The 18,588-nt window shown below is 37.4% G+C and overlaps 1 protein-coding gene across 1 annotated transcript; it reads right to left on the bottom strand.

Moving 5' to 3' along the window:
- Positions 1 to 7,452: 7,452 nt before the first annotated feature.
- Positions 7,453 to 17,878, bottom strand: LOC141331633 (uncharacterized). Its single transcript, XM_073836677.1, has 6 exons — positions 17,842 to 17,878; positions 17,597 to 17,753; positions 17,409 to 17,503; positions 17,109 to 17,266; positions 7,760 to 7,946; positions 7,453 to 7,676 (listed from the first exon to the last, which is right to left on the bottom strand). Exons 1-6 carry the CDS (start codon positions 17,876 to 17,878, stop codon positions 7,453 to 7,455), a joined length of 858 nt encoding a protein of 285 aa, XP_073692778.1.
- Between the last annotated feature and the right edge of the window lie 710 nt (positions 17,879 to 18,588).

The raw sequence follows: 18,588 nt of genomic DNA, 5'->3' as shown, positions 1-18,588 counted from the left end.
ACATTATATTATTATTATTTTATTATACTAATTTGATGTACACTGAACGTCAAACATATATCCATACAATTGAATATACTTCCTATTTTCAACCAATTATCCAAACTGAATTTAAAATGATGTTACAGCATCTCGATCAATACTTTACTAATATTTGACATCAAATTGATATCAAGGTGCTTGTACTGTTGATACCAAACCTGGAGAAAATAATCCCAAAATCCCATACCTAAAAAACTACTAATAACACATGTATAATGTATCATTGTTTCTTTTAAACACCACAAAAATAGTAATAATTAATAATAACAATACTGATGTACAATCTTTGATGACTCCTAAAAATGAGGCCTGTTGTTCTCAGAGGTATTTTTAAAATTCTTTCTCTTATCCTGGTTTATGTGAAGAAGAAGAAAACAATTGAAAACAACTGAGACAACTGTGGTTTTGTGAATATTGCTCTATATTTCTGAGAGGCCAGGGCACAAGCAATATATGCATATGCTCAGAAAAATATAAAAAGATGAAAATAAAAACATACGAGCTGTCCTGTCATTTTTTTTTTCATTCATTACATCACAGTAATGCTGACTGGCACAGTACCAAACCCTTCAGCTACTAGTGCTTGTGAAAAGACAGCACACAAGGGAAAATTTAAGTCGATTTCATGCTTTAAAGAAACCTCTGTGAATAATTTATCATACTGGTATGAAATAATAATGATATATATGTTGACTATGAATTTACTGCATGATACTGGTGAACTCTGACCTGCAAATTTGCATAGTACAAAACCTTCCACCAGCGGAAGATTTACATTTAAATTTTTATTCAAATTTTCAGACTGACCTCAAAAGAACAAACTTCAAAACATCTTTGTAATTTGACCCAGTGGCGTAGCAAGTCAGCCATGTGCCCATATGCAAAACAATTGTACGGGCCCCAAATCATTATGGGCTCCAACTCGGTTAACTTGATTTTTCTTCAAGTGCATAACGTTACATGAATATTCACAAGCTGTTTTATTTACGGTATAAATGCTTGGAAATAATATTTAACATTTTCAAGCCCATTATTTGTAGCATGCAAGTGTCATCCTATAAATTCTGTCAATTTTATGTTTTTACGCTCTTTAATTTGTAGTGAGATAATTATATTAGCCTCAGATCAAGCGACATGTGAATCAATGATAATTTCCTTTTTAATTTTTGCAGCATGAAATAAACATGGAAAAATGTTTGAATGTATGTTAAAAAAATAATAATAATAAACACCATATCTCATGAAATTGAGGTGGGGAAAAAAAAACATCAATAAAAGATCTTGTGAATAATTCATAATAATAATAACATAATGTTTAGCCTACCCCAGAAAAGCCAACAAGCCTATAACTTTGCCAACATTGTTTTAATTTTTCTCATAAATCAGCCAGTTAACTGAGTTGAAGCCTACATTTTTATTGCTGTTTTTCATGTTAAATGTGAAGACAGGTTTGATGCCACAGACTTTTTTTGGGGCGGAGTAGACAGAGTTTTCACATTAACTTTATGCAATACACCATGATGTTATTACATTAATTATTTCATTTTAGTAATTTAAATAAGTAATTTAAAGCATTCTATAGATACATTTACCATATCTGTGAGGCAAGAATTAGTTTTGGATCGTTTTTGAGAAGAAAAGTGCAGAAAGTAAAGGTTTGTTTTCTTTAGCTATTTTACAGAAGCAGAAGAAGTTTTGTTGATATTGTAAGTGCACACATATAAAAGATAAATAGACCTTTTGCAGTTCTGAATTATGTATTACTCTTACCTTTATGAGGAAAAATGATGGCGTATTTTAGGTTTCCACTGTTATTAAGAAAAAAATGAAAGGGATTGCGCTGACGCTTCCATTTTCTTTACATGCTCAACTCATTGCCGCTGACCGCTTGGTCATTACTTTAAAAAACATAAAATGTTCCAAACTGACCTTAATAAAGAAATGAAACCAAATCTTGTCACTTTGCCATTAAAATCCAAAACTTAACCATTTAAATGGGTGCCACATAGCCATAGCTAAATTGTCAGACAAGGGCAGGTCTCAGGCCTGAGCATCTCGAGCCAGGGCTGGGCTTGTGCAGGACTATATTTGTTCCATCGTTTCAATTAAAAGTTCCCCCTCGGCTCGGTGGGCCCATATGCACCTGCATACCCTGCATACCCAGACGCTACGCCCCTGGTGTGACCACATGTGCTAATGGCCATCAGTGGCGAAAGATGAAAATATGATTGGTTGTGGTCTAACAGGCAACAGCAATAATATTCCTGTGAATTTCTTTTAAATATATATTACTTAATTATAAATCAAGAATTTCTGAAGGCATTTTACTCACTGATATGAGAGGACTGCACCAGTGACTTTCTAAGCCAAATATCATAGAGTATATACAGTATATAAATGTGGGCATGGTAGCCTCACCACCAGTGTTAAAACCAAACTGACTTTCACACACTAATGACAGCTCCTCTTGAGGTGAAAGGTGATTTTGTCTATATGGTGGCCTATATAAGGCACTGTTCAAAGCCCGTCCCTCTTTAGCCCCCTGAGACTCTGATCATGTGAGACACTCTTCATACTCATCATGTAAGTTCATTTCCACTTGAATCATATTACAGTACATTGTCATCTATTTATTATAACATTAACAGGCCGTTTTTGTGGTTTCCTTTGTAGGTGAAAAATGGCTTTCAGTAAAACATGTAGAGTTGTAAAATACAACGCAAACTTTTATAATATACAAGAACATGATAGGTTCATTTTTAGCGTTAAAGGTTCAACAGGACCCTTACATTATCAGTGTACGCAGAGTAACCAAACCATTTGTGGAAATGTAACTCTCTTTTTGAAAGGTAAGAACTACTTTGGTGATTACTACTAAAACAGAAAAGTTTTTGCATTAAGAATTTAGAGAAAGAAAAGTGTCTTATGTGCATTTTCTTGTACATTACTGATATGCCAACATAATCAAAATGTTTTATGTTTTAGAAAATCAAGTTCAAAACTGGCCTTACCATGTGGTGTTTGTCTTCAATACTCTCATTTTGCTTTTGAGTGGAATAATCAACATACTGCTCTGTAAAAGACTGAGAAGAACGAGTGAATTACATGCAGGTACATTTCAGTTATAAAAATTAGGGGCTCAGTTGTTTTATTTCCTTATTTTATATTCCTGGCACTACAAAGCAAGTTTTAATTTGTTTCAGGAGTTTCTGACCCGTCCCCACCAGACACATCAGAGCCTTCAGTTCTTCTCTTGTAAGTCAGAATTTCCTAACTTTTTGACACTAGTATTTATATTCATGCACTTCATATAAAACTTACACTGCATTCATAGTATACTTTTTATCAGTTCATTCAGTTTATCAGTATACTTTTTCATCCGCTTTTTCTCTCCTTACAGAATCAAGATAGTTTGAACCCAAACTACACAACCTTACAATTCCCTGAAAACAATGACAACAGAGAGAGTTCAGCAACTGAGCGTAGAGCAACGAGAAAGGATACAATCTACTCCAGCCTTAAATGCCAAATGTTGATGCCGGACAATACTGAAGAAAGCTAAGCTATTTCTTCTGCTTCGCATTTTGTTTTGAACTGCAGTACACTGTTGATGATCTCTTTTTTATATATAATAATGACAAAACCTTACACTTTACTATGGAGGTTCATCAGGTTCTCAGTATTTGAAGCTGCTGAACCCGGACAGATACTTCATTCCTGCAGCATGTACTTTCCTGCTTTCAGTTTATTTTGCAACATTATTATTAAAATTGCGCTTCTGTTTAAAGTTTCTGTTTTAGTAACTGTTTCAGCTTATGATCAATATTCAACTGACATTATTAAAACTGACCCTAAGCTATATTAAAATTGCACTCTATGCAAACTATGAACAACTTGGAATCATTTAAGAATTACTACAGTATGTCAAAGCTGAAGGGTTTAGAACATAATAATAATAATAATAATAATAATAATAATAATAATAATAATAATAAAAACAACTTCTAGTATTGCTTGTACTTTCCATGTTTGCCTTCTTTTATGTCTTTTAAATGGGGTCAGGGGCAGATATGCATATATATTTAATGAGCTGTTGAGACCCTTGTACGTGCCCACAAGAACCAGAAACTAAGAAAAAAGCATTGTGTGGTTTCAAAGACGGATGGAAAACAAAGTGGCCTATTTTTAAAAGTTTCCTAAAGGTTAACTGTTGTAGCATATCAATAAAGAACAAAAACAGTCCACCAAAACTTCCAAATAAATGTAAAACGTAAGAATACATATGTAATTCAAAGTTTGTAAAATATCATTATTCAGATGGTTAGTCTGTGACTTTTATTCAAGCTAGGTATGTCTGGCGTTTTTAATAACCTCTGTGTTCGAATTATTTTAATACTCCATTCAATTTATCACAAAAATTTTTTTCAAAGGTGCATAATCTATCTATGCTGATGATTATAGCAATCTAAATCTAAATCATAATTACATACTATTAATGCTATTTATGAAGTAGGCAGTAAGTATTGTATTTAGAAGTTAAACTCTTCGCATGACCACTAATCAAGGTTTCTACCTACCCTTAATGATTGCACATGTGCATTACTTGAGTACTTTGTCACAAATTCATAAATTACTTATGCTAAGTATTTTAATCAGAATATGGAAACTAGATTAAGTAGTTTGTCAAGATTAGTTTAGGTTTAGAAAAACAATATTTTAACAAATATGTAATAGCAAACTTTCCACCAGTGGGTTTAACGTATGGTGTCAAAACATGTCCTAAAAAAGGGGGCTGTTGGTTAACCAAAAAAGAGCAACTCTACCATTTGACAACATCTACCAATCAGCTCAAACAACATTTTCCTTTTGGTGACCTGTGTCTCTCAAAATGAGCAAATGCTTAGAAAAGATTCATGCTGTGAGTGCAATCATCCTTGCTTTTTGTGGTAGGCAAACATTGTTTATCTTCTTCTTAAATATATTGTTAAAGCATGGACTTTTATTTCAGGACATTTTTTAATTTACTTTTTAAATTCAGGTTGCTTCACAGCCCGAGCTATTAACCAACCAAAATGTGTGCAACAAGCCAAAATTGGAGACAGTGTGACAATACAATGTTATTTTTCCCAAAAAGATTTTAATCGCATTGTGTGGTACAAGCAACCATTAGGAAAGAAACCGCAGCCCATAGCAATGTCCTATTATAGGAACGATGTCCATTTTCTGAAAGGCTTTGATGATGGACATCTTGGTGTGACAATGGGAAATGGAACTTATCATCTTAACATTTTCCAAATGACATAAGAGGATGTAGCAACTTACTATTGTGGAGTGATTAAGTTCACTGCATTGTATTTCAGTCCTGGAACGTTTCTGATGATAAAAAGTAAGTATTTATCTGTACTATTGCAAAACTTTGAACTCATTCATTCTGTTGTCTAAAAAGTGTGTTATATTTTATATTTTGAATTCATTTTTAAGGAAAACATTCAAACACAAGATTTCAACAGCAACCTGTTTTAAAACCTGTTCATCTTGGTGATAACATCACAGTGCACAGTTCAGTTCATTGAGGACTGTGCACAACACAGTGGCTACTGGCTCAAGCAAAGCTCAAGAGAATCCATGTTGAGAATTATAGATGGCAACAAAGATGCTCATTTTATAATGGCTGCAACACAAACATGTCTTTACAACTTCACAATGGGGATCCTCACACTCTCAGATACTGGTATTTACTACTGTGTCATGGATGTAGATGGAGAAATAATCATTGGCCATGGAACTAAACTGACTTTGGCTGAGACAGGTAATATTCAGTGCATTTTATTGAATGTTCGTGAATGTTATGCTGGTATTTTAAAAACATTACCATATGCAATATGTGCTTTGCAGAGCAGAACATTATGGATCCAGTGACTTTCATTTTGGTGTCCTCAAACATAATTTCTGCAGTTATAATTATTATAATCATGTTCAAACAACATAAAAACAGTGAAACTCCAGGTAAGTGCATTTTTATCTGTATTTGTAATGTGTTTTATTAATAGTTGTCTGGTATTTGTTTAACAATAATAATTTTGTATAATTTAATTAACTAAAATACTTTCCCAGAACATCTATGGCTAGTTTGTTGCTACAGTGCCTTGCAAAAGTGTTCATACCCCTTCAATTTTTTTCACATTTTGTTTTGTTGCAGCATTATGTTAAACTGCTTTAAATTACTTTTTTTCCCCACATTAATCTACATCTCAACTGAAAAGACTTGAGGCTGTAAAGGTGCTTCAACTATGTACTGAGTTAAGGGTATGAATACTTATGCAATGTACTTATTTCAGTGTTTTATTTTTAATAAATTTGTAAAATTTGCTAATCTGGTTGCTTTGTCATTATTATAATGTATGGAGTGTAAATTGATGTGGGGAAAAAACTAATTTAAAGCAGTTTAACATAATTCTGCAACAAAACAAAATGTGAAAAAAATGAAGTGGTATGAATACTTTTGCAAGGCACTGTATACTAAATTTACTCTTGTCGATGATGAATTGAAAAGTTAAATTCTGACAATTATCCTAAATAGCTGTTCTGGGTGAAGTATATACATTCTATACATTTTTGTATTCTACTATCTGTTTTGTTTTACCATGTTTATACAAAAATAAAGTAACTTACCTCCTGTTGAAATATTTATAGGTCTGTTGCATCTAAACACTGTTGCATTATTTTTGTGTGAAGTTAAAGCATAATTCTCTTGGTTATTTCTACTTCCTATAATAGGTTTTGCTTAGACGTTCACTAAATCAGATGCCCACATCCCAGAAAAATCACCAAATTTATTGTTATGAGAATGTTTCCTACAAAGTTCCACCTGTTCTTGGCTTAAATACCCTTGTTATTTGTGTTCTTCGTGTGTGTGTGCGTGCGTGCGTGCGTGTGTGTGTGTGTGTGTGTGTGTGTGTGTGTGTGTGTGTGTGTGTGTGTGTGTGTGTGTGTGTGTGTGCGTGTGTGCGTGTGTCTATTTCCTTATCAAAAATTGTATTCATTGGTTGAATGCATTTTTAAAACGTTTTTGTGTCCAGAAGCACATCTGTCCATTCCCTACTCTGTTATGGAATAAAGACATGAATTAAGAACGATGTAAAATGTGTATGTATCTTTCATTTCTGCATAATTCAGATATTTAACCTAATTTGCGAAGACGTGTTTAAAAAAAAAAGTAAATTCCAGGGTGGTCTTGTATTGTTCCTATAAACCAGAATCAAACATAGTTGAACACTGGAAAGTTTATTTCCAATAAGGAGACATTCATAAAAGAACACTATTACATGAAACAAAAGTTGAAAGGTTTCGATTATGTCTTTGCTTGTCATTCCACATCATACATGGATTTGGAGTGATGTTACATGCGTATTACAGATAATCAGAAGCTGGTTTCCTTAACAGACCTGGTCTTCCTTCTGGTTGGAATCGTCTATCTCTGAGAGCAACGGCAGATGGAGAAAAGCCATCTTTTGAAATGCTTTTTGAATTAATGCAGTACCAAAAAGTAATTGTGGCAACAGTAATTAAAAGAAGAAATGTTCTAACAATTGAAAGAATAACAAAAGTCATCATCTGTTCAGCTGAATCAGTACCTGAAAGAGACAAAATTGTGGATATAATGTTAACACACCATAAAAGTGCTACTTTTTTATCAATTCATTCTTAAAGAACATACCTATAATGTCCAGTTTAGTGACATTCCAAAACAGAATCTCCCCACATGCAGCAATAGTGCAGCTGTAAGTCCCAGAATCAGGAAATTTTAGATCTTTCTTAGAGAAGCTGTAGACGCATCTTTGGGCTCTAAAACCAGCTTCAGAGCTCCACTCGCAATGACCAATACTTGTTCCATGTACGCCAATGTAAGATTGTAATAGGGATTAATTACATAATAATTTATAATTTAGCTCAAAGGGAATCGAATATGATTCAATAGGGAATTTGAACAGAATCGCTGTTTTACGGCTGTTTCAGAGTCGACGCGCGATTCATTCACAAGTCGTCTAACAGAAACTCTGCAATGGATATTACTATCCAGAATATAGTGAAAACACTATATATTAGCACAGTAGCAAAATCAGCAGTTTAAGGCAGTAACTTGTAAGCACGAAACACAAGATACTTAATAAAAATATGAATTTATTAGATAAACCTAACACATACAAACTAATCTAACATAAACACGCATTCACACAGGTTGCAGAAAGAGAAAATGAGGAAAGAATGAGTTTAAAGGAATGAAAATATGAAGTCCCAAGTTATAGCAATGTGCATTTGCTTAGACCTGAACAACCATCAATCACTTAATTAACCCTCGTATTGAGTCTCTCAAAGAGGTTATTAAACTTTATATCAAAATGCACCAGTTCAGTAAGATTCTAGAGGTTACTTGCGCATTGCCTTTGGGAATTCCTTTGGTTGCGTCGCTTCAGAAAGGGGGCTTTCCCGAGGTTGCTGATTGGTTGGTTCTGTGGTCCTTTGTGTGATGTCTTCTTGGGCGTTGGCTGGATATGAGAGTTGAGCGTGCGCTGATAAAGTTCGGGTCAACGAAGACGTTTAAGTCGGCCGCGGCTTGCACAAACTTAACTAGACACGAAACTCTCAACGGAAAGAAATAAAAGAATTAAAAAAATAAAAGACAGAAGTGTGTTGATCTCCTCATGTTTCCTTTAGAGGAGCGTCTGGCACACAGGCCAGGCAGCGTCGAGACGCGGCGTAAGGGGCGTTGTAAGGAGTGAGAAAAGTTGCAAGAGATAAGAGAGATTTGAGGGTGTCCTTGAGTTTTTAAACTCAGCCTTTGGACACCTCCCAAAATGATGTCTTGACCAATTAGAACATTGGCTAAACTCCGGTGGGCTGCTGGTTTCACCTTCCAAACCACAAATCACAATGTTATCTTATTAGTCCCGTGATCCCAAATTCCCGCTCTTTGCAGAGATAAATTTGGACATGATTTCTATAACAAGACTATAATACATTTCGCAAAGAATTGAATTACAGGAACATTTTGAGAATGCAATTTCCAACTCGGACATATCAAACATCAATATAAACCATTAAACTATTCAAGAGTTATCAAAAGGGACATACACAATGAGTGATTAAAACATAATAGACAAATGTATGGGTTACATATATGAATAGGAAATTATGCAGAGAAATGATGAGTTGCTCATGAGTCCTTTAAGCATAATTTTGGGTGCCTATGTACATCAATGGACAGTTTTCTGTGCCCTTCTGTGAGGGTCTGTTCTCTAAGCTGGGAGGTCAAAAGTTTAGGGAAGGAATTTCCGTTGTGTCCTGTGTGTGGGGGAAAACCAACCATATCGCTAATGACTTTAATCATGTGATGTTCAAAATGTGCATCTCTTTGACCATTAGTCTTGGTTACTTGCTCCAAATTTGACAATCTCCTTATTCGAAGGATTTGATTATGAAGAAGTGTCTTTGTGTTAATTTTAAGTTCTTGGTTAGTTAGGTCTGCTTCAGGCTGGCGTTCTGGCGCCAGCTATGAAACGTCAGATTTATGATGGGCCTCTTGGAATGTACGTCTGTAGAAGTGTGCTAACTTCTAATAGACTCTCTTAAATTGTCTGATTCTCGCTGAAATACTACATATCCCCCTTTCGATCGGTGATGTGTTGTTGGCAGAAGACATCGACGAGCGCTGGAGAAACAAAGGCAGAAGAAGCAGGCAGAAACACAGCAAACAACAAGACAACACTTCCAGGACAGTTACTGTACCGGTGCATGGCATTACGTTATTCGGGTACATGTAGTACCTGGAAAATGGTCGAATTCACATAGAAATTGTTGTTCAAATTTGTTCTCGTATAACGATGCTTTGATCAAATTTTGTGGTTAAATTTGTTTGTTTATTTAAGGTTTTAAATTTAGAGACGTTCTGGTGACATCTGTGGTAAAATGATTTGACCTATCTTGCATGGAGCTCTCTGGCTCCCATTCAGTTTAGAATGGTTTGCGGATATTAGGTGTGGCAAGTCAATCCTAATATCAGACCTTTGACCCTTGTAGGGTGGCTAGGAGTTTCACCTGCTAAAGCAAGAGGGGAAGGAAAGCAATAGGCAAGAGGAAAAAAAAACAAAACAAAGAAAATTAGCTGCGGGTTTTCCTAGTCAGGGTTGCGAGTACTATTGAGCTAGGATGGCAGGTGCAGCTGATGTGTCATGTACCTTAACATAGTGTCAGGTGTTCTACCTGGGGTGAGGATAGTTGCATGTTGTAAAACTATGTTAAACTGAGATTTGAATATTCTACTCGTGGGAAGAATATATTTGTCAAAGGTGTTATCAGTAGGTGTGGTTACCTCTGGGTTGTGAATGTTAATTGTGTAGTGTATGTATGGTCAGATCTGTTTCAGTCTGTTTTGGCTCCCCCTTTTCTTGTAGGTCGGTGAAGATGCTCTCTGCATCCTTGGCTTGGATGAGGGTGTGTTCAGATGGGGGTCAGTCCAGCAAGGCAGGAAGTTCTTTAGCAGACAGTCGGAGGTAGTTTGGCATGGCTGTGTGAAGCTGGGGTGCAAAACTTTGTCTCCTATGTTGCATTTCACTTGTGATGCCTTCTGGTTGTGGCAGACTTTCTGACCTTCTGTGCTTTAGTGGTTGCTGTTGCACAGACATGAATGTGGTTCATGGAGTTGAAGTTCATTTGACAGTTTCTTTGTAAGTGATGGGTGACTGAGGTGATGTTCTTTGGTACCTCAGAGTTTTCATCAGCGGTTGGCCGTGAGAGACTTGTTTGTTCTGGGTGGTTGTTGAACAGGTGCTTGTCATCTCTGATGCGGTGGTGTACCAGGTGATTGTCGGCCTTCCGTTCTGTCGCTGGTCACAGCGAGCATGACTTCTGTTTCTAGTCATTCGTGTCTAGCTGGTTTTCAAGGAACTCTTTCAGTTGTTTCATGACTTGTTCCATGTCTTCTGAGGGTGAACAGTCTTGTTCTTGTGTAGACTTAGCACTGTGGGTGTCTAAGTGGTGCTGATGTGGGTTCTGTCTTTGCTTACCCACTCTAGTTGTTGTTGGACAAGCCGGTCGTTTGGCTTTGCACGTCCAGTTAGGTTTCCAGCTGATCCTTTCTTTTGGGCTTCTTGAGAAGTGTGGCTGGTCCCATGGCTTTTCCCAGCGGTTGGGCTGATAGCTGTTGTGGACATGGGGCTCACGTTCTCTTTGCTCTTGATGGAAGACTCGGGTGTTGTGATGCCACTGGGTGTCGTCCAGTGCAAGGCTTGAGTCTTCGGTTACAGAGTTCAAGAGTGTGGAGGTTTTGTTACCTTTCTTTGAGGTCAACTTTTGCTTGGTGTAGGCCTTCTGTGTTAGATCGCGCAACTGTTGGATGGTCATGGAGCGCGGACAGGCCATGACGCAGAGGTGACGACTGACTCCAGGGTGCAGATTTTTCAGGAAAAGGCTTTTGAAATTCACCTCTTCTTCAAGGTCAAGTTTGTTGTGTGCACCGAAGTAGGCTTTTCGGAGTTGGTTGTAGTAGGTTTGTGGCGTCTCTTGTCGACCTTGTTTGGTCTCCAAGGCGGTTAACAGTCCATATTCAGACTCAGGGTCTGTAAACTCTTTGATCAGGACCTCACAAAGTAGCTGGTAGTTTGACTTTGTGTGACTGAGTTGTCGATCTATGAAGTTTCGTACCTCGACACTTGACGTTGCTCTTAGGAGGTACAACCTGTCTCTGTCAGTCACGTGAGGTCTCATTTCTAAATGAAAATTAATATCTTGCAGGTGGGCCTGGATGTCGTGGCCCTCTTTGGAGTTCGGGTCAAACTGGCTGATGCTTTTAGACAGCTTGTTGAGGTCTTTGATGGTCAACCCAGGTGCAGTTCCAAGGACTGCTTGGATGGGGTTTCTGCTTTCAGTGGCAGGAAAGAGCTGTGTGGCGAAGGCCAGTGAGGTTTCGGGTGGTGGCCCTTCGCTTCTTTCATTGAATGCCAGTTCTTGGATGTGAGACTTAGCTCTGCTCAGCAGTGGTGAGGCTGAGATATGCTTCGCTCTTCTTGGCTCTTGTTCCAGCTCATAAGCATATTTTAACTCTTTTCTGACCACGTAGAGCTCATTGTTGGCATCGTCTAGATGTTGGGTCAGATTGTCTATGTCAGTGCTGTACCTTTCAAGGTGGTTTTCTAAGGCACTGATTTCAGCATTCTTGTCGCTGATGTCGTTCTTGGCTTTCTCTAGTAGCTGTTCGGCATACTGGAGTCTGTTTACCAGGTCTCCCTGGGCAGCCTTTGCTTGTTGCTGGTCAAGTTGAGCTGTTGCCAGGGCTGCTTGGAGCTTTTTAACTTGTTCCGTTGTTTCCTGCTCCCTCTCGTTGGGTGCTTTGAGTTGATCTTGAACTTTCACTTCCAGCTTGTCTATGCGGCGTTGAGCACGTGACAGCTCCTCTTGAAGATGGGTGATGTGCTTGTCGCTCAGTTTCAGCTGGGTTGTGAAGGCATCGCTTAGGGAGCTGGTGATTTTGACTAGCTCCTCGTGGTTGTTGTTCTGGCTTGAATCTTGTGTCAGGAACCTTCTCATTACGAATAATAACAGTTCAAAGGTCTTGGGGGTGAGGCTGTCCGTCATGCCACTCAGCCAAGTGTTCACATCTTCCCCGTGGGCAAGGGGGTCTGCAGTCTGTGGCATGTTGGCACACCGAGGAGAAGGGAGACTGACACAGATCTGTGTGAGGTAGAAGCCTATGTGTGGTGGGACAACTAAGTGTTGTGTCAGTGATTGTGAACCCCTAATGAAGTGTGGCGAAGATAGTGTTGGTCTCAGGGTGTCTAGGTAGACTAGTGATGTGAAGACTTCGTCACTCTAATGAGGAAGAGGAAAAAAAAGAGAAAAAGGTGAAAACAAGTCAGTGAAATAAAACAATTCCCTTTTCCAATGGGAGGAATTTTACTTGGATTTGTAAAAAGGTAAACAATATTATTATATCTCTGTTCGAGACGTGAGAATATAATAATAATGCCGGTATCTCTTTTCTTAGTCTGACAGGATTGACACAGAACACCTTACAGTTGGACCGCTTACCAAGGAGGCTTCGAAAGCGACTGGTGTTCAACACTTAACTCTGAAAATTGATCTCAGTATGGAATGAGATGCCAAAATTTTGGAATGCGTTTTCCAATTCAGGGAGGTTAGGAAGAACGAAGGAGGGTTCGATTACAATCAAATTCATAAGGATGATTACTGTTCTTTGACAAGATTTTGCATTTCATTCACTTAGAATCGATTGATGGTTCTTACAGGTCCCTGCAAATGTGAGGAGTAAAGAAAGAAGAAAGCAGGAGAGACTTGGGTAGAAGGGAAGGGAAGGAGACTCAGTAAATTGAGTGGATCGGGTCCACTCACAGGCTGCGTGGCTGTTATACCCAACCAGAGTAGAACGTTGTTTATTGTTGGTGCACAACTAATAAAACAACAATAAAATTTGAGTGAAAGAGAGTTGTCTTTCTAATTTATTTGAACTCGTAGTGAGGGATAACAGTGTCTCCTATTAAAGCTCAGGTGTGTCGTTCCCAAGCTAGGATACAAGGAGGTAAAGGAGAAAGGTAAAGTAGAATGAAATTAAAAGTAATAAATGGCAAAATAATCAAAATGAAATTAAGTGCAGGAGGAAAAACACAAAATAAACAAATAAAATAAAATAAAAATGGAGGTTAATTGTATAACCAAGAGAGGAAGAAATAGGGGTAAAAACGCAATTAAAGAAATGAGTAAGTGTGATTCTGAATAGAATCTGTTGATAGGGGTAAATCAATTAATTAGGTAAAATAAGTTGCCCTTAACTTTCAAAGTTCAAGGCTTATTAGTACCTAAAATGATTGACCTAAAAGAGAGAATACTAGAAATAATGATCATATGAAATGACCAGATGAGGAAATTCAAATGAGTCCAAATAAATTTAATGTTTGAATTAAATTTGAATTTGTCACAATTAATAATTGTGAAGTTATTCCCCTTTCTAGTAAAATGCATATAAAGTGGTAAAGTTAGAAAATTGAGAAATAGGACAGAAAAATAGACCAACAGGTGTATTAGTTCAGAGGTTTAAAGGGTTAAATCACTTTAGCTTTGCCCACACACACTGTATTCAACCACTGGATGTTAATGCTAACTGCTAACCTTTGAGGCTAATCTTTAGCATAGACTTCAATGTAAAAGCAACAGTTTCGTTAGCTTAGCAACACCGTAGAGTTTGTTTATAGTATGACGTCAATGTGCTGCGCGTGCGCAGTTCAGAGTTGCTCCGGAAGTAGGTTAAGACTTCCGAGTCACCATCGTAGCTACGGCAACCAAAACAAACTATAGTGAGCTAAGCACATGAAGCATTACATTGCAAGTTCAGTTAAGCATGTTACATGAAATGGCAGCGCATTTCAACACTGTACACATAACAAGACCACTTCTAGTTGGTTTTGCGATGTGGCGCTTTAAACTCTTAGTTCGTTCAGAGTTGGATTTAAACTTTATTTAAGTGGCAGCTTGGCGCTGCAAATGAGGAAACAAAATAATAACTGATCTCGGCGGATCATAAATCTCCGTGCCAGTTTCTCTGAGCACGTAGACACAACAGATTTTATTCGCTGTTGTTTAGAGTTAAACTTTACTTGATCAAGATTTAAAACACTCCCGTTTAAATCGCACTGTTTCACTTAGTGAACAGACACAAACAGGCAAGCATTATTTCTAATGTTTAACCAGGGGAGTCAAATTACATAGTTGCTTTGACAATGGAACACGCATTGACAATTAAACTATGAATAATAAGGCCTTTAAAAATAGATTGAGGGACACGCTCAAACTATTCTTTATCCGTCGATTTATTTTCACTTTTATTTACTGTAGTTTAGCTCCGTTCAGCTAACGGTGACTGAGATTCCCTGCCGGGAATATAGCAATTGAATGGCACTGGAACACGCAATGACATTAATTCAACTATAGATAAGGCATTACAGAAAATGAGGGACACGCTCAATTTCGACCTTATTGTACGATCTCAGACCTTAACTTTAAACTTACTTACTACAGTTTAAAAAGTAGAGAGACGTTCTCGAGTTACCGTCCTCTGCATTCACTCTAGGTTTCATTCATTCAAGCGTTCATTCAAGCGGGCGCGCTGCTTACGTCACACACACACAAGCACATACAGTCTAGACTCAGACGCTCTCATCCACAGAAATAGAAAATATTAAATAACTTGGTTGTGCTTACAATTTAGATTAAACTGCCCGCATTCTCTCCACCAATTAATGTAAGATTGTAATAGGGATTAATTACATAATAATTTATAATTTAGCTCAAAGGGAATCGAATATGATTCAATAGGGAATTTGAACAGAATCGCTGTTTTACGGCTGTTTCAGAGTCGACGCGCGATTCATTCACAAGTCGTCTAACAGAAACTCTGCAATGGATATTACTATCCAGAATATAGTGAAAACACTATATATTAGCACAGTAGCAAAATCAGCAGTTTAAGGCAGTAACTTGTAAGCACGAAACACAAGATACTTAATAAAAATATGAATTTATTAGATAAACCTAACACATACAAACTAATCTAACATAAACACGCATTCACACAGGTTGCAGAAAGAGAAAATGAGGAAAGAATGAGTTTAAAGGAATGAAAATATGAAGTCCCAAGTTATAGCAATGTGCATTTGCTTAGACCTGAACAACCATCAATCACTTAATTAACCCTCGTATTGAGTCTCTCAAAGAGGTTATTAAACTTTATATCAAAATGCACCAGTTCAGTAAGATTCTAGAGGTTACTTGCGCATTGCCTTTGGGAATTCCTTTGGTTGCGTCGCTTCAGAAAGGGGGCTTTCCCGAGGTTGCTGATTGGTTGGTTCTGTGGTCCTTTGTGTGATGTCTTCTTGGGCGTTGGCTGGATATGAGAGTTGAGCGTGCGCTGATAAAGTTCGGGTCAACGAAGACGTTTAAGTCGGCCGCGGCTTGCACAAACTTAACTAGACACGAAACTCTCAACGGAAAGAAATAAAAGAATTAAAAAAATAAAAGACAGAAGTGTGTTGATCTCCTCATGTTTCCTTTAGAGGAGCGTCTGGCACACAGGCCAGGCAGCGTCGAGACGCGGCGTAAGGGGCGTTGTAAGGAGTGAGAAAAGTTGCAAGAGATAAGAGAGATTTGAGGGTGTCCTTGAGTTTTTAAACTCAGCCTTTGGACACCTCCCAAAATGATGTCTTGACCAATTAGAACATTGGCTAAACTCCGGTGGGCTGCTGGTTTCACCTTCCAAACCACAAATCACAATGTTATCTTATTAGTCCCGTGATCCCAAATTCCCGCTCTTTGCAGAGATAAATTTGGACATGATTTCTATAACAAGACTATAATACATTTCGCAAAGAATTGAATTACAGGAACATTTTGAGAATGCAATTTCCAACTCGGACATATCAAACATCAATATAAACCATTAAACTATTCAAGAGTTATCAAAAGGGACATACACAATGAGTGATTAAAACATAATAGACAAATGTATGGGTTACATATATGAATAGGAAATTATGCAGAGAAATGATGAGTTGCTCATGAGTCCTTTAAGCATAATTTTGGGTGCCTATGTACATCAATGGACAGTTTTCTGTGCCCTTCTGTGAGGGTCTGTTCTCTAAGCTGGGAGGTCAAAAGTTTAGGGAAGGAATTTCCGTTGTGTCCTGTGTGTGGGGGAAAACCAACCATATCGCTAATGACTTTAATCATGTGATGTTCAAAATGTGCATCTCTTTGACCATTAGTCTTGGTTACTTGCTCCAAATTTGACAATCTCCTTATTCGAAGGATTTGATTATGAAGAAGTGTCTTTGTGTTAATTTTAAGTTCTTGGTTAGTTAGGTCTGCTTCAGGCTGGCGTTCTGGCGCCAGCTATGAAACGTCAGATTTATGATGGGCCTCTTGGAATGTACGTCTGTAGAAGTGTGCTAACTTCTAATAGACTCTCTTAAATTGTCTGATTCTCGCTGAAATACTACACCAATGAATCTTGGGTGAGATTCTTCTGATTCCTGTATGATCCAGTACACACTGTTGTTTCCCACACAGCTCTGATTTAAAACTGTGCAGGTAAGACTCACTGAATCTCCATGATGTGATGAAATTAAAGCAGGTTGTTTTATAAAAGTGTTGCTTTTCACCCCTGTATGGAAATTTAATGAGTGAGTTTTGTGTAAGATGTTATGGAAATTGCATTCAAATATGGTACTTAATTCTTATAAGTTAGCATTTATGTAATAGCTTCACTACCACTATACGCTCTTAAATATAAAGAAAATAATTACCTTCAACTATCAACTCTGTCCCTCCGACAAACTCCATTACATTAGAATAAGCGTTTCCACAGTAGTACGTTGCCGAGTCTGAGAGCTGCATGTTTCTTATCACCAAACGATGCACACCCTTGTCATTCAGCACAGAGAAGCGTGAATTATTTCGGAAATTATGGTAAAACTGGGCTTTGTTGTCATACTTGTAAATGGTGGAGATGAGCCTGGGATTCTGTCCAAGTTCTTGCTTGTACCATGAGAAGTGCATGGCCATTTGGCTCTGGTAAAAGCAAGACATATTAATGGTTTCTCCCAGTTTGGCAAACACAGGTGGATTGTTCAGGTGCGATGCAGAAAGGCCTAAACAAAAATAGTAGCAAGTAACAAGCAAGTGTTTAGATTAACATAAATACACTTTAGTTTTGACATAAAAGACAATTCAACTCACCAATTAAAAAGAGAAGCAAAGATCCAAAGTTTATCATATCTGGATGGATTTATCCTAAACTAGTAAGAAACAGGAGAACAATGACTAAACGAACATCACCAGAGATGCAATGAATGATGTGAGCAACCAGTAGGATGTGTTAAAAAAAAAAAGTACTGTTCCAGATTTTTTCCCCCACTGATCTTTTCCTTCAGAGGTTATTTCATAATCTACTCTTAATTTCTCAAATAATTGCATGAGTAACCCCAGTAGCCACCATTAGTAAATATATAACACTTTATATGTGCAATTTTTAAAAGAAGTATACTTAGAGAAAACTATTTCTAAAACAAAGACATAAAGGCAGTGTGCTAGTTGTGGTTTCCTGCTGGTCATGTGGTAATTTGACCTTCTTAGGTTCTAAGTAAGTGTTTCTTGACTGCATACAGCAGATGAAAGGAAATGAACATGTAATCACAAAACCATGCGGTCATCAAAATTGCAGCCATTAAAAACATTAATGAAGGATGGACAGAACTCGAATATGTGATGACCGCAACAAAATCACAACAACGTGCTCTGGACCTATAGCCTTGTGGCTTTACAGGTACAAACTGTGAAAGTGGATAATTTGGAAGGTCTGTATGTCATAAAAAGTGAAGTGAAAACTCAAATTTCTTGTTTTAAACAACTAGTGGCTGTTTCATTGCTTGTAAATTATTTTTATTATGGCTGATGGAAAGTTGAGTACAGATAGTTTCATCAGCG

Source organism: Garra rufa, chromosome 3 (assembly GCF_049309525.1).
Source record: "Garra rufa chromosome 3, GarRuf1.0, whole genome shotgun sequence".
Taxonomy (NCBI): domain Eukaryota; kingdom Metazoa; phylum Chordata; class Actinopteri; order Cypriniformes; family Cyprinidae; genus Garra; species Garra rufa.
This window is presented reverse-complemented; position numbering and strand designations above follow the sequence as displayed.

Coding starts and splice junctions, on each gene's coding strand:
- LOC141331633 (XM_073836677.1), bottom strand. CDS start 17,878: ATGATAAACTTTGGATCTTTGCTTCTCTTTTTAATTG. Junction 17,754..17,841: donor TTTGCTTCTCTTTTTAATTG/GTGAGTTGAATT, acceptor ATTTTTGTTTAG/GCCTTTCTGCATCGCACCTG. Junction 17,504..17,596: donor CTCATCTCCACCATTTACAA/GTATGACAACAA, acceptor TTTGGTGATAAG/AAACATGCAGCTCTCAGACT.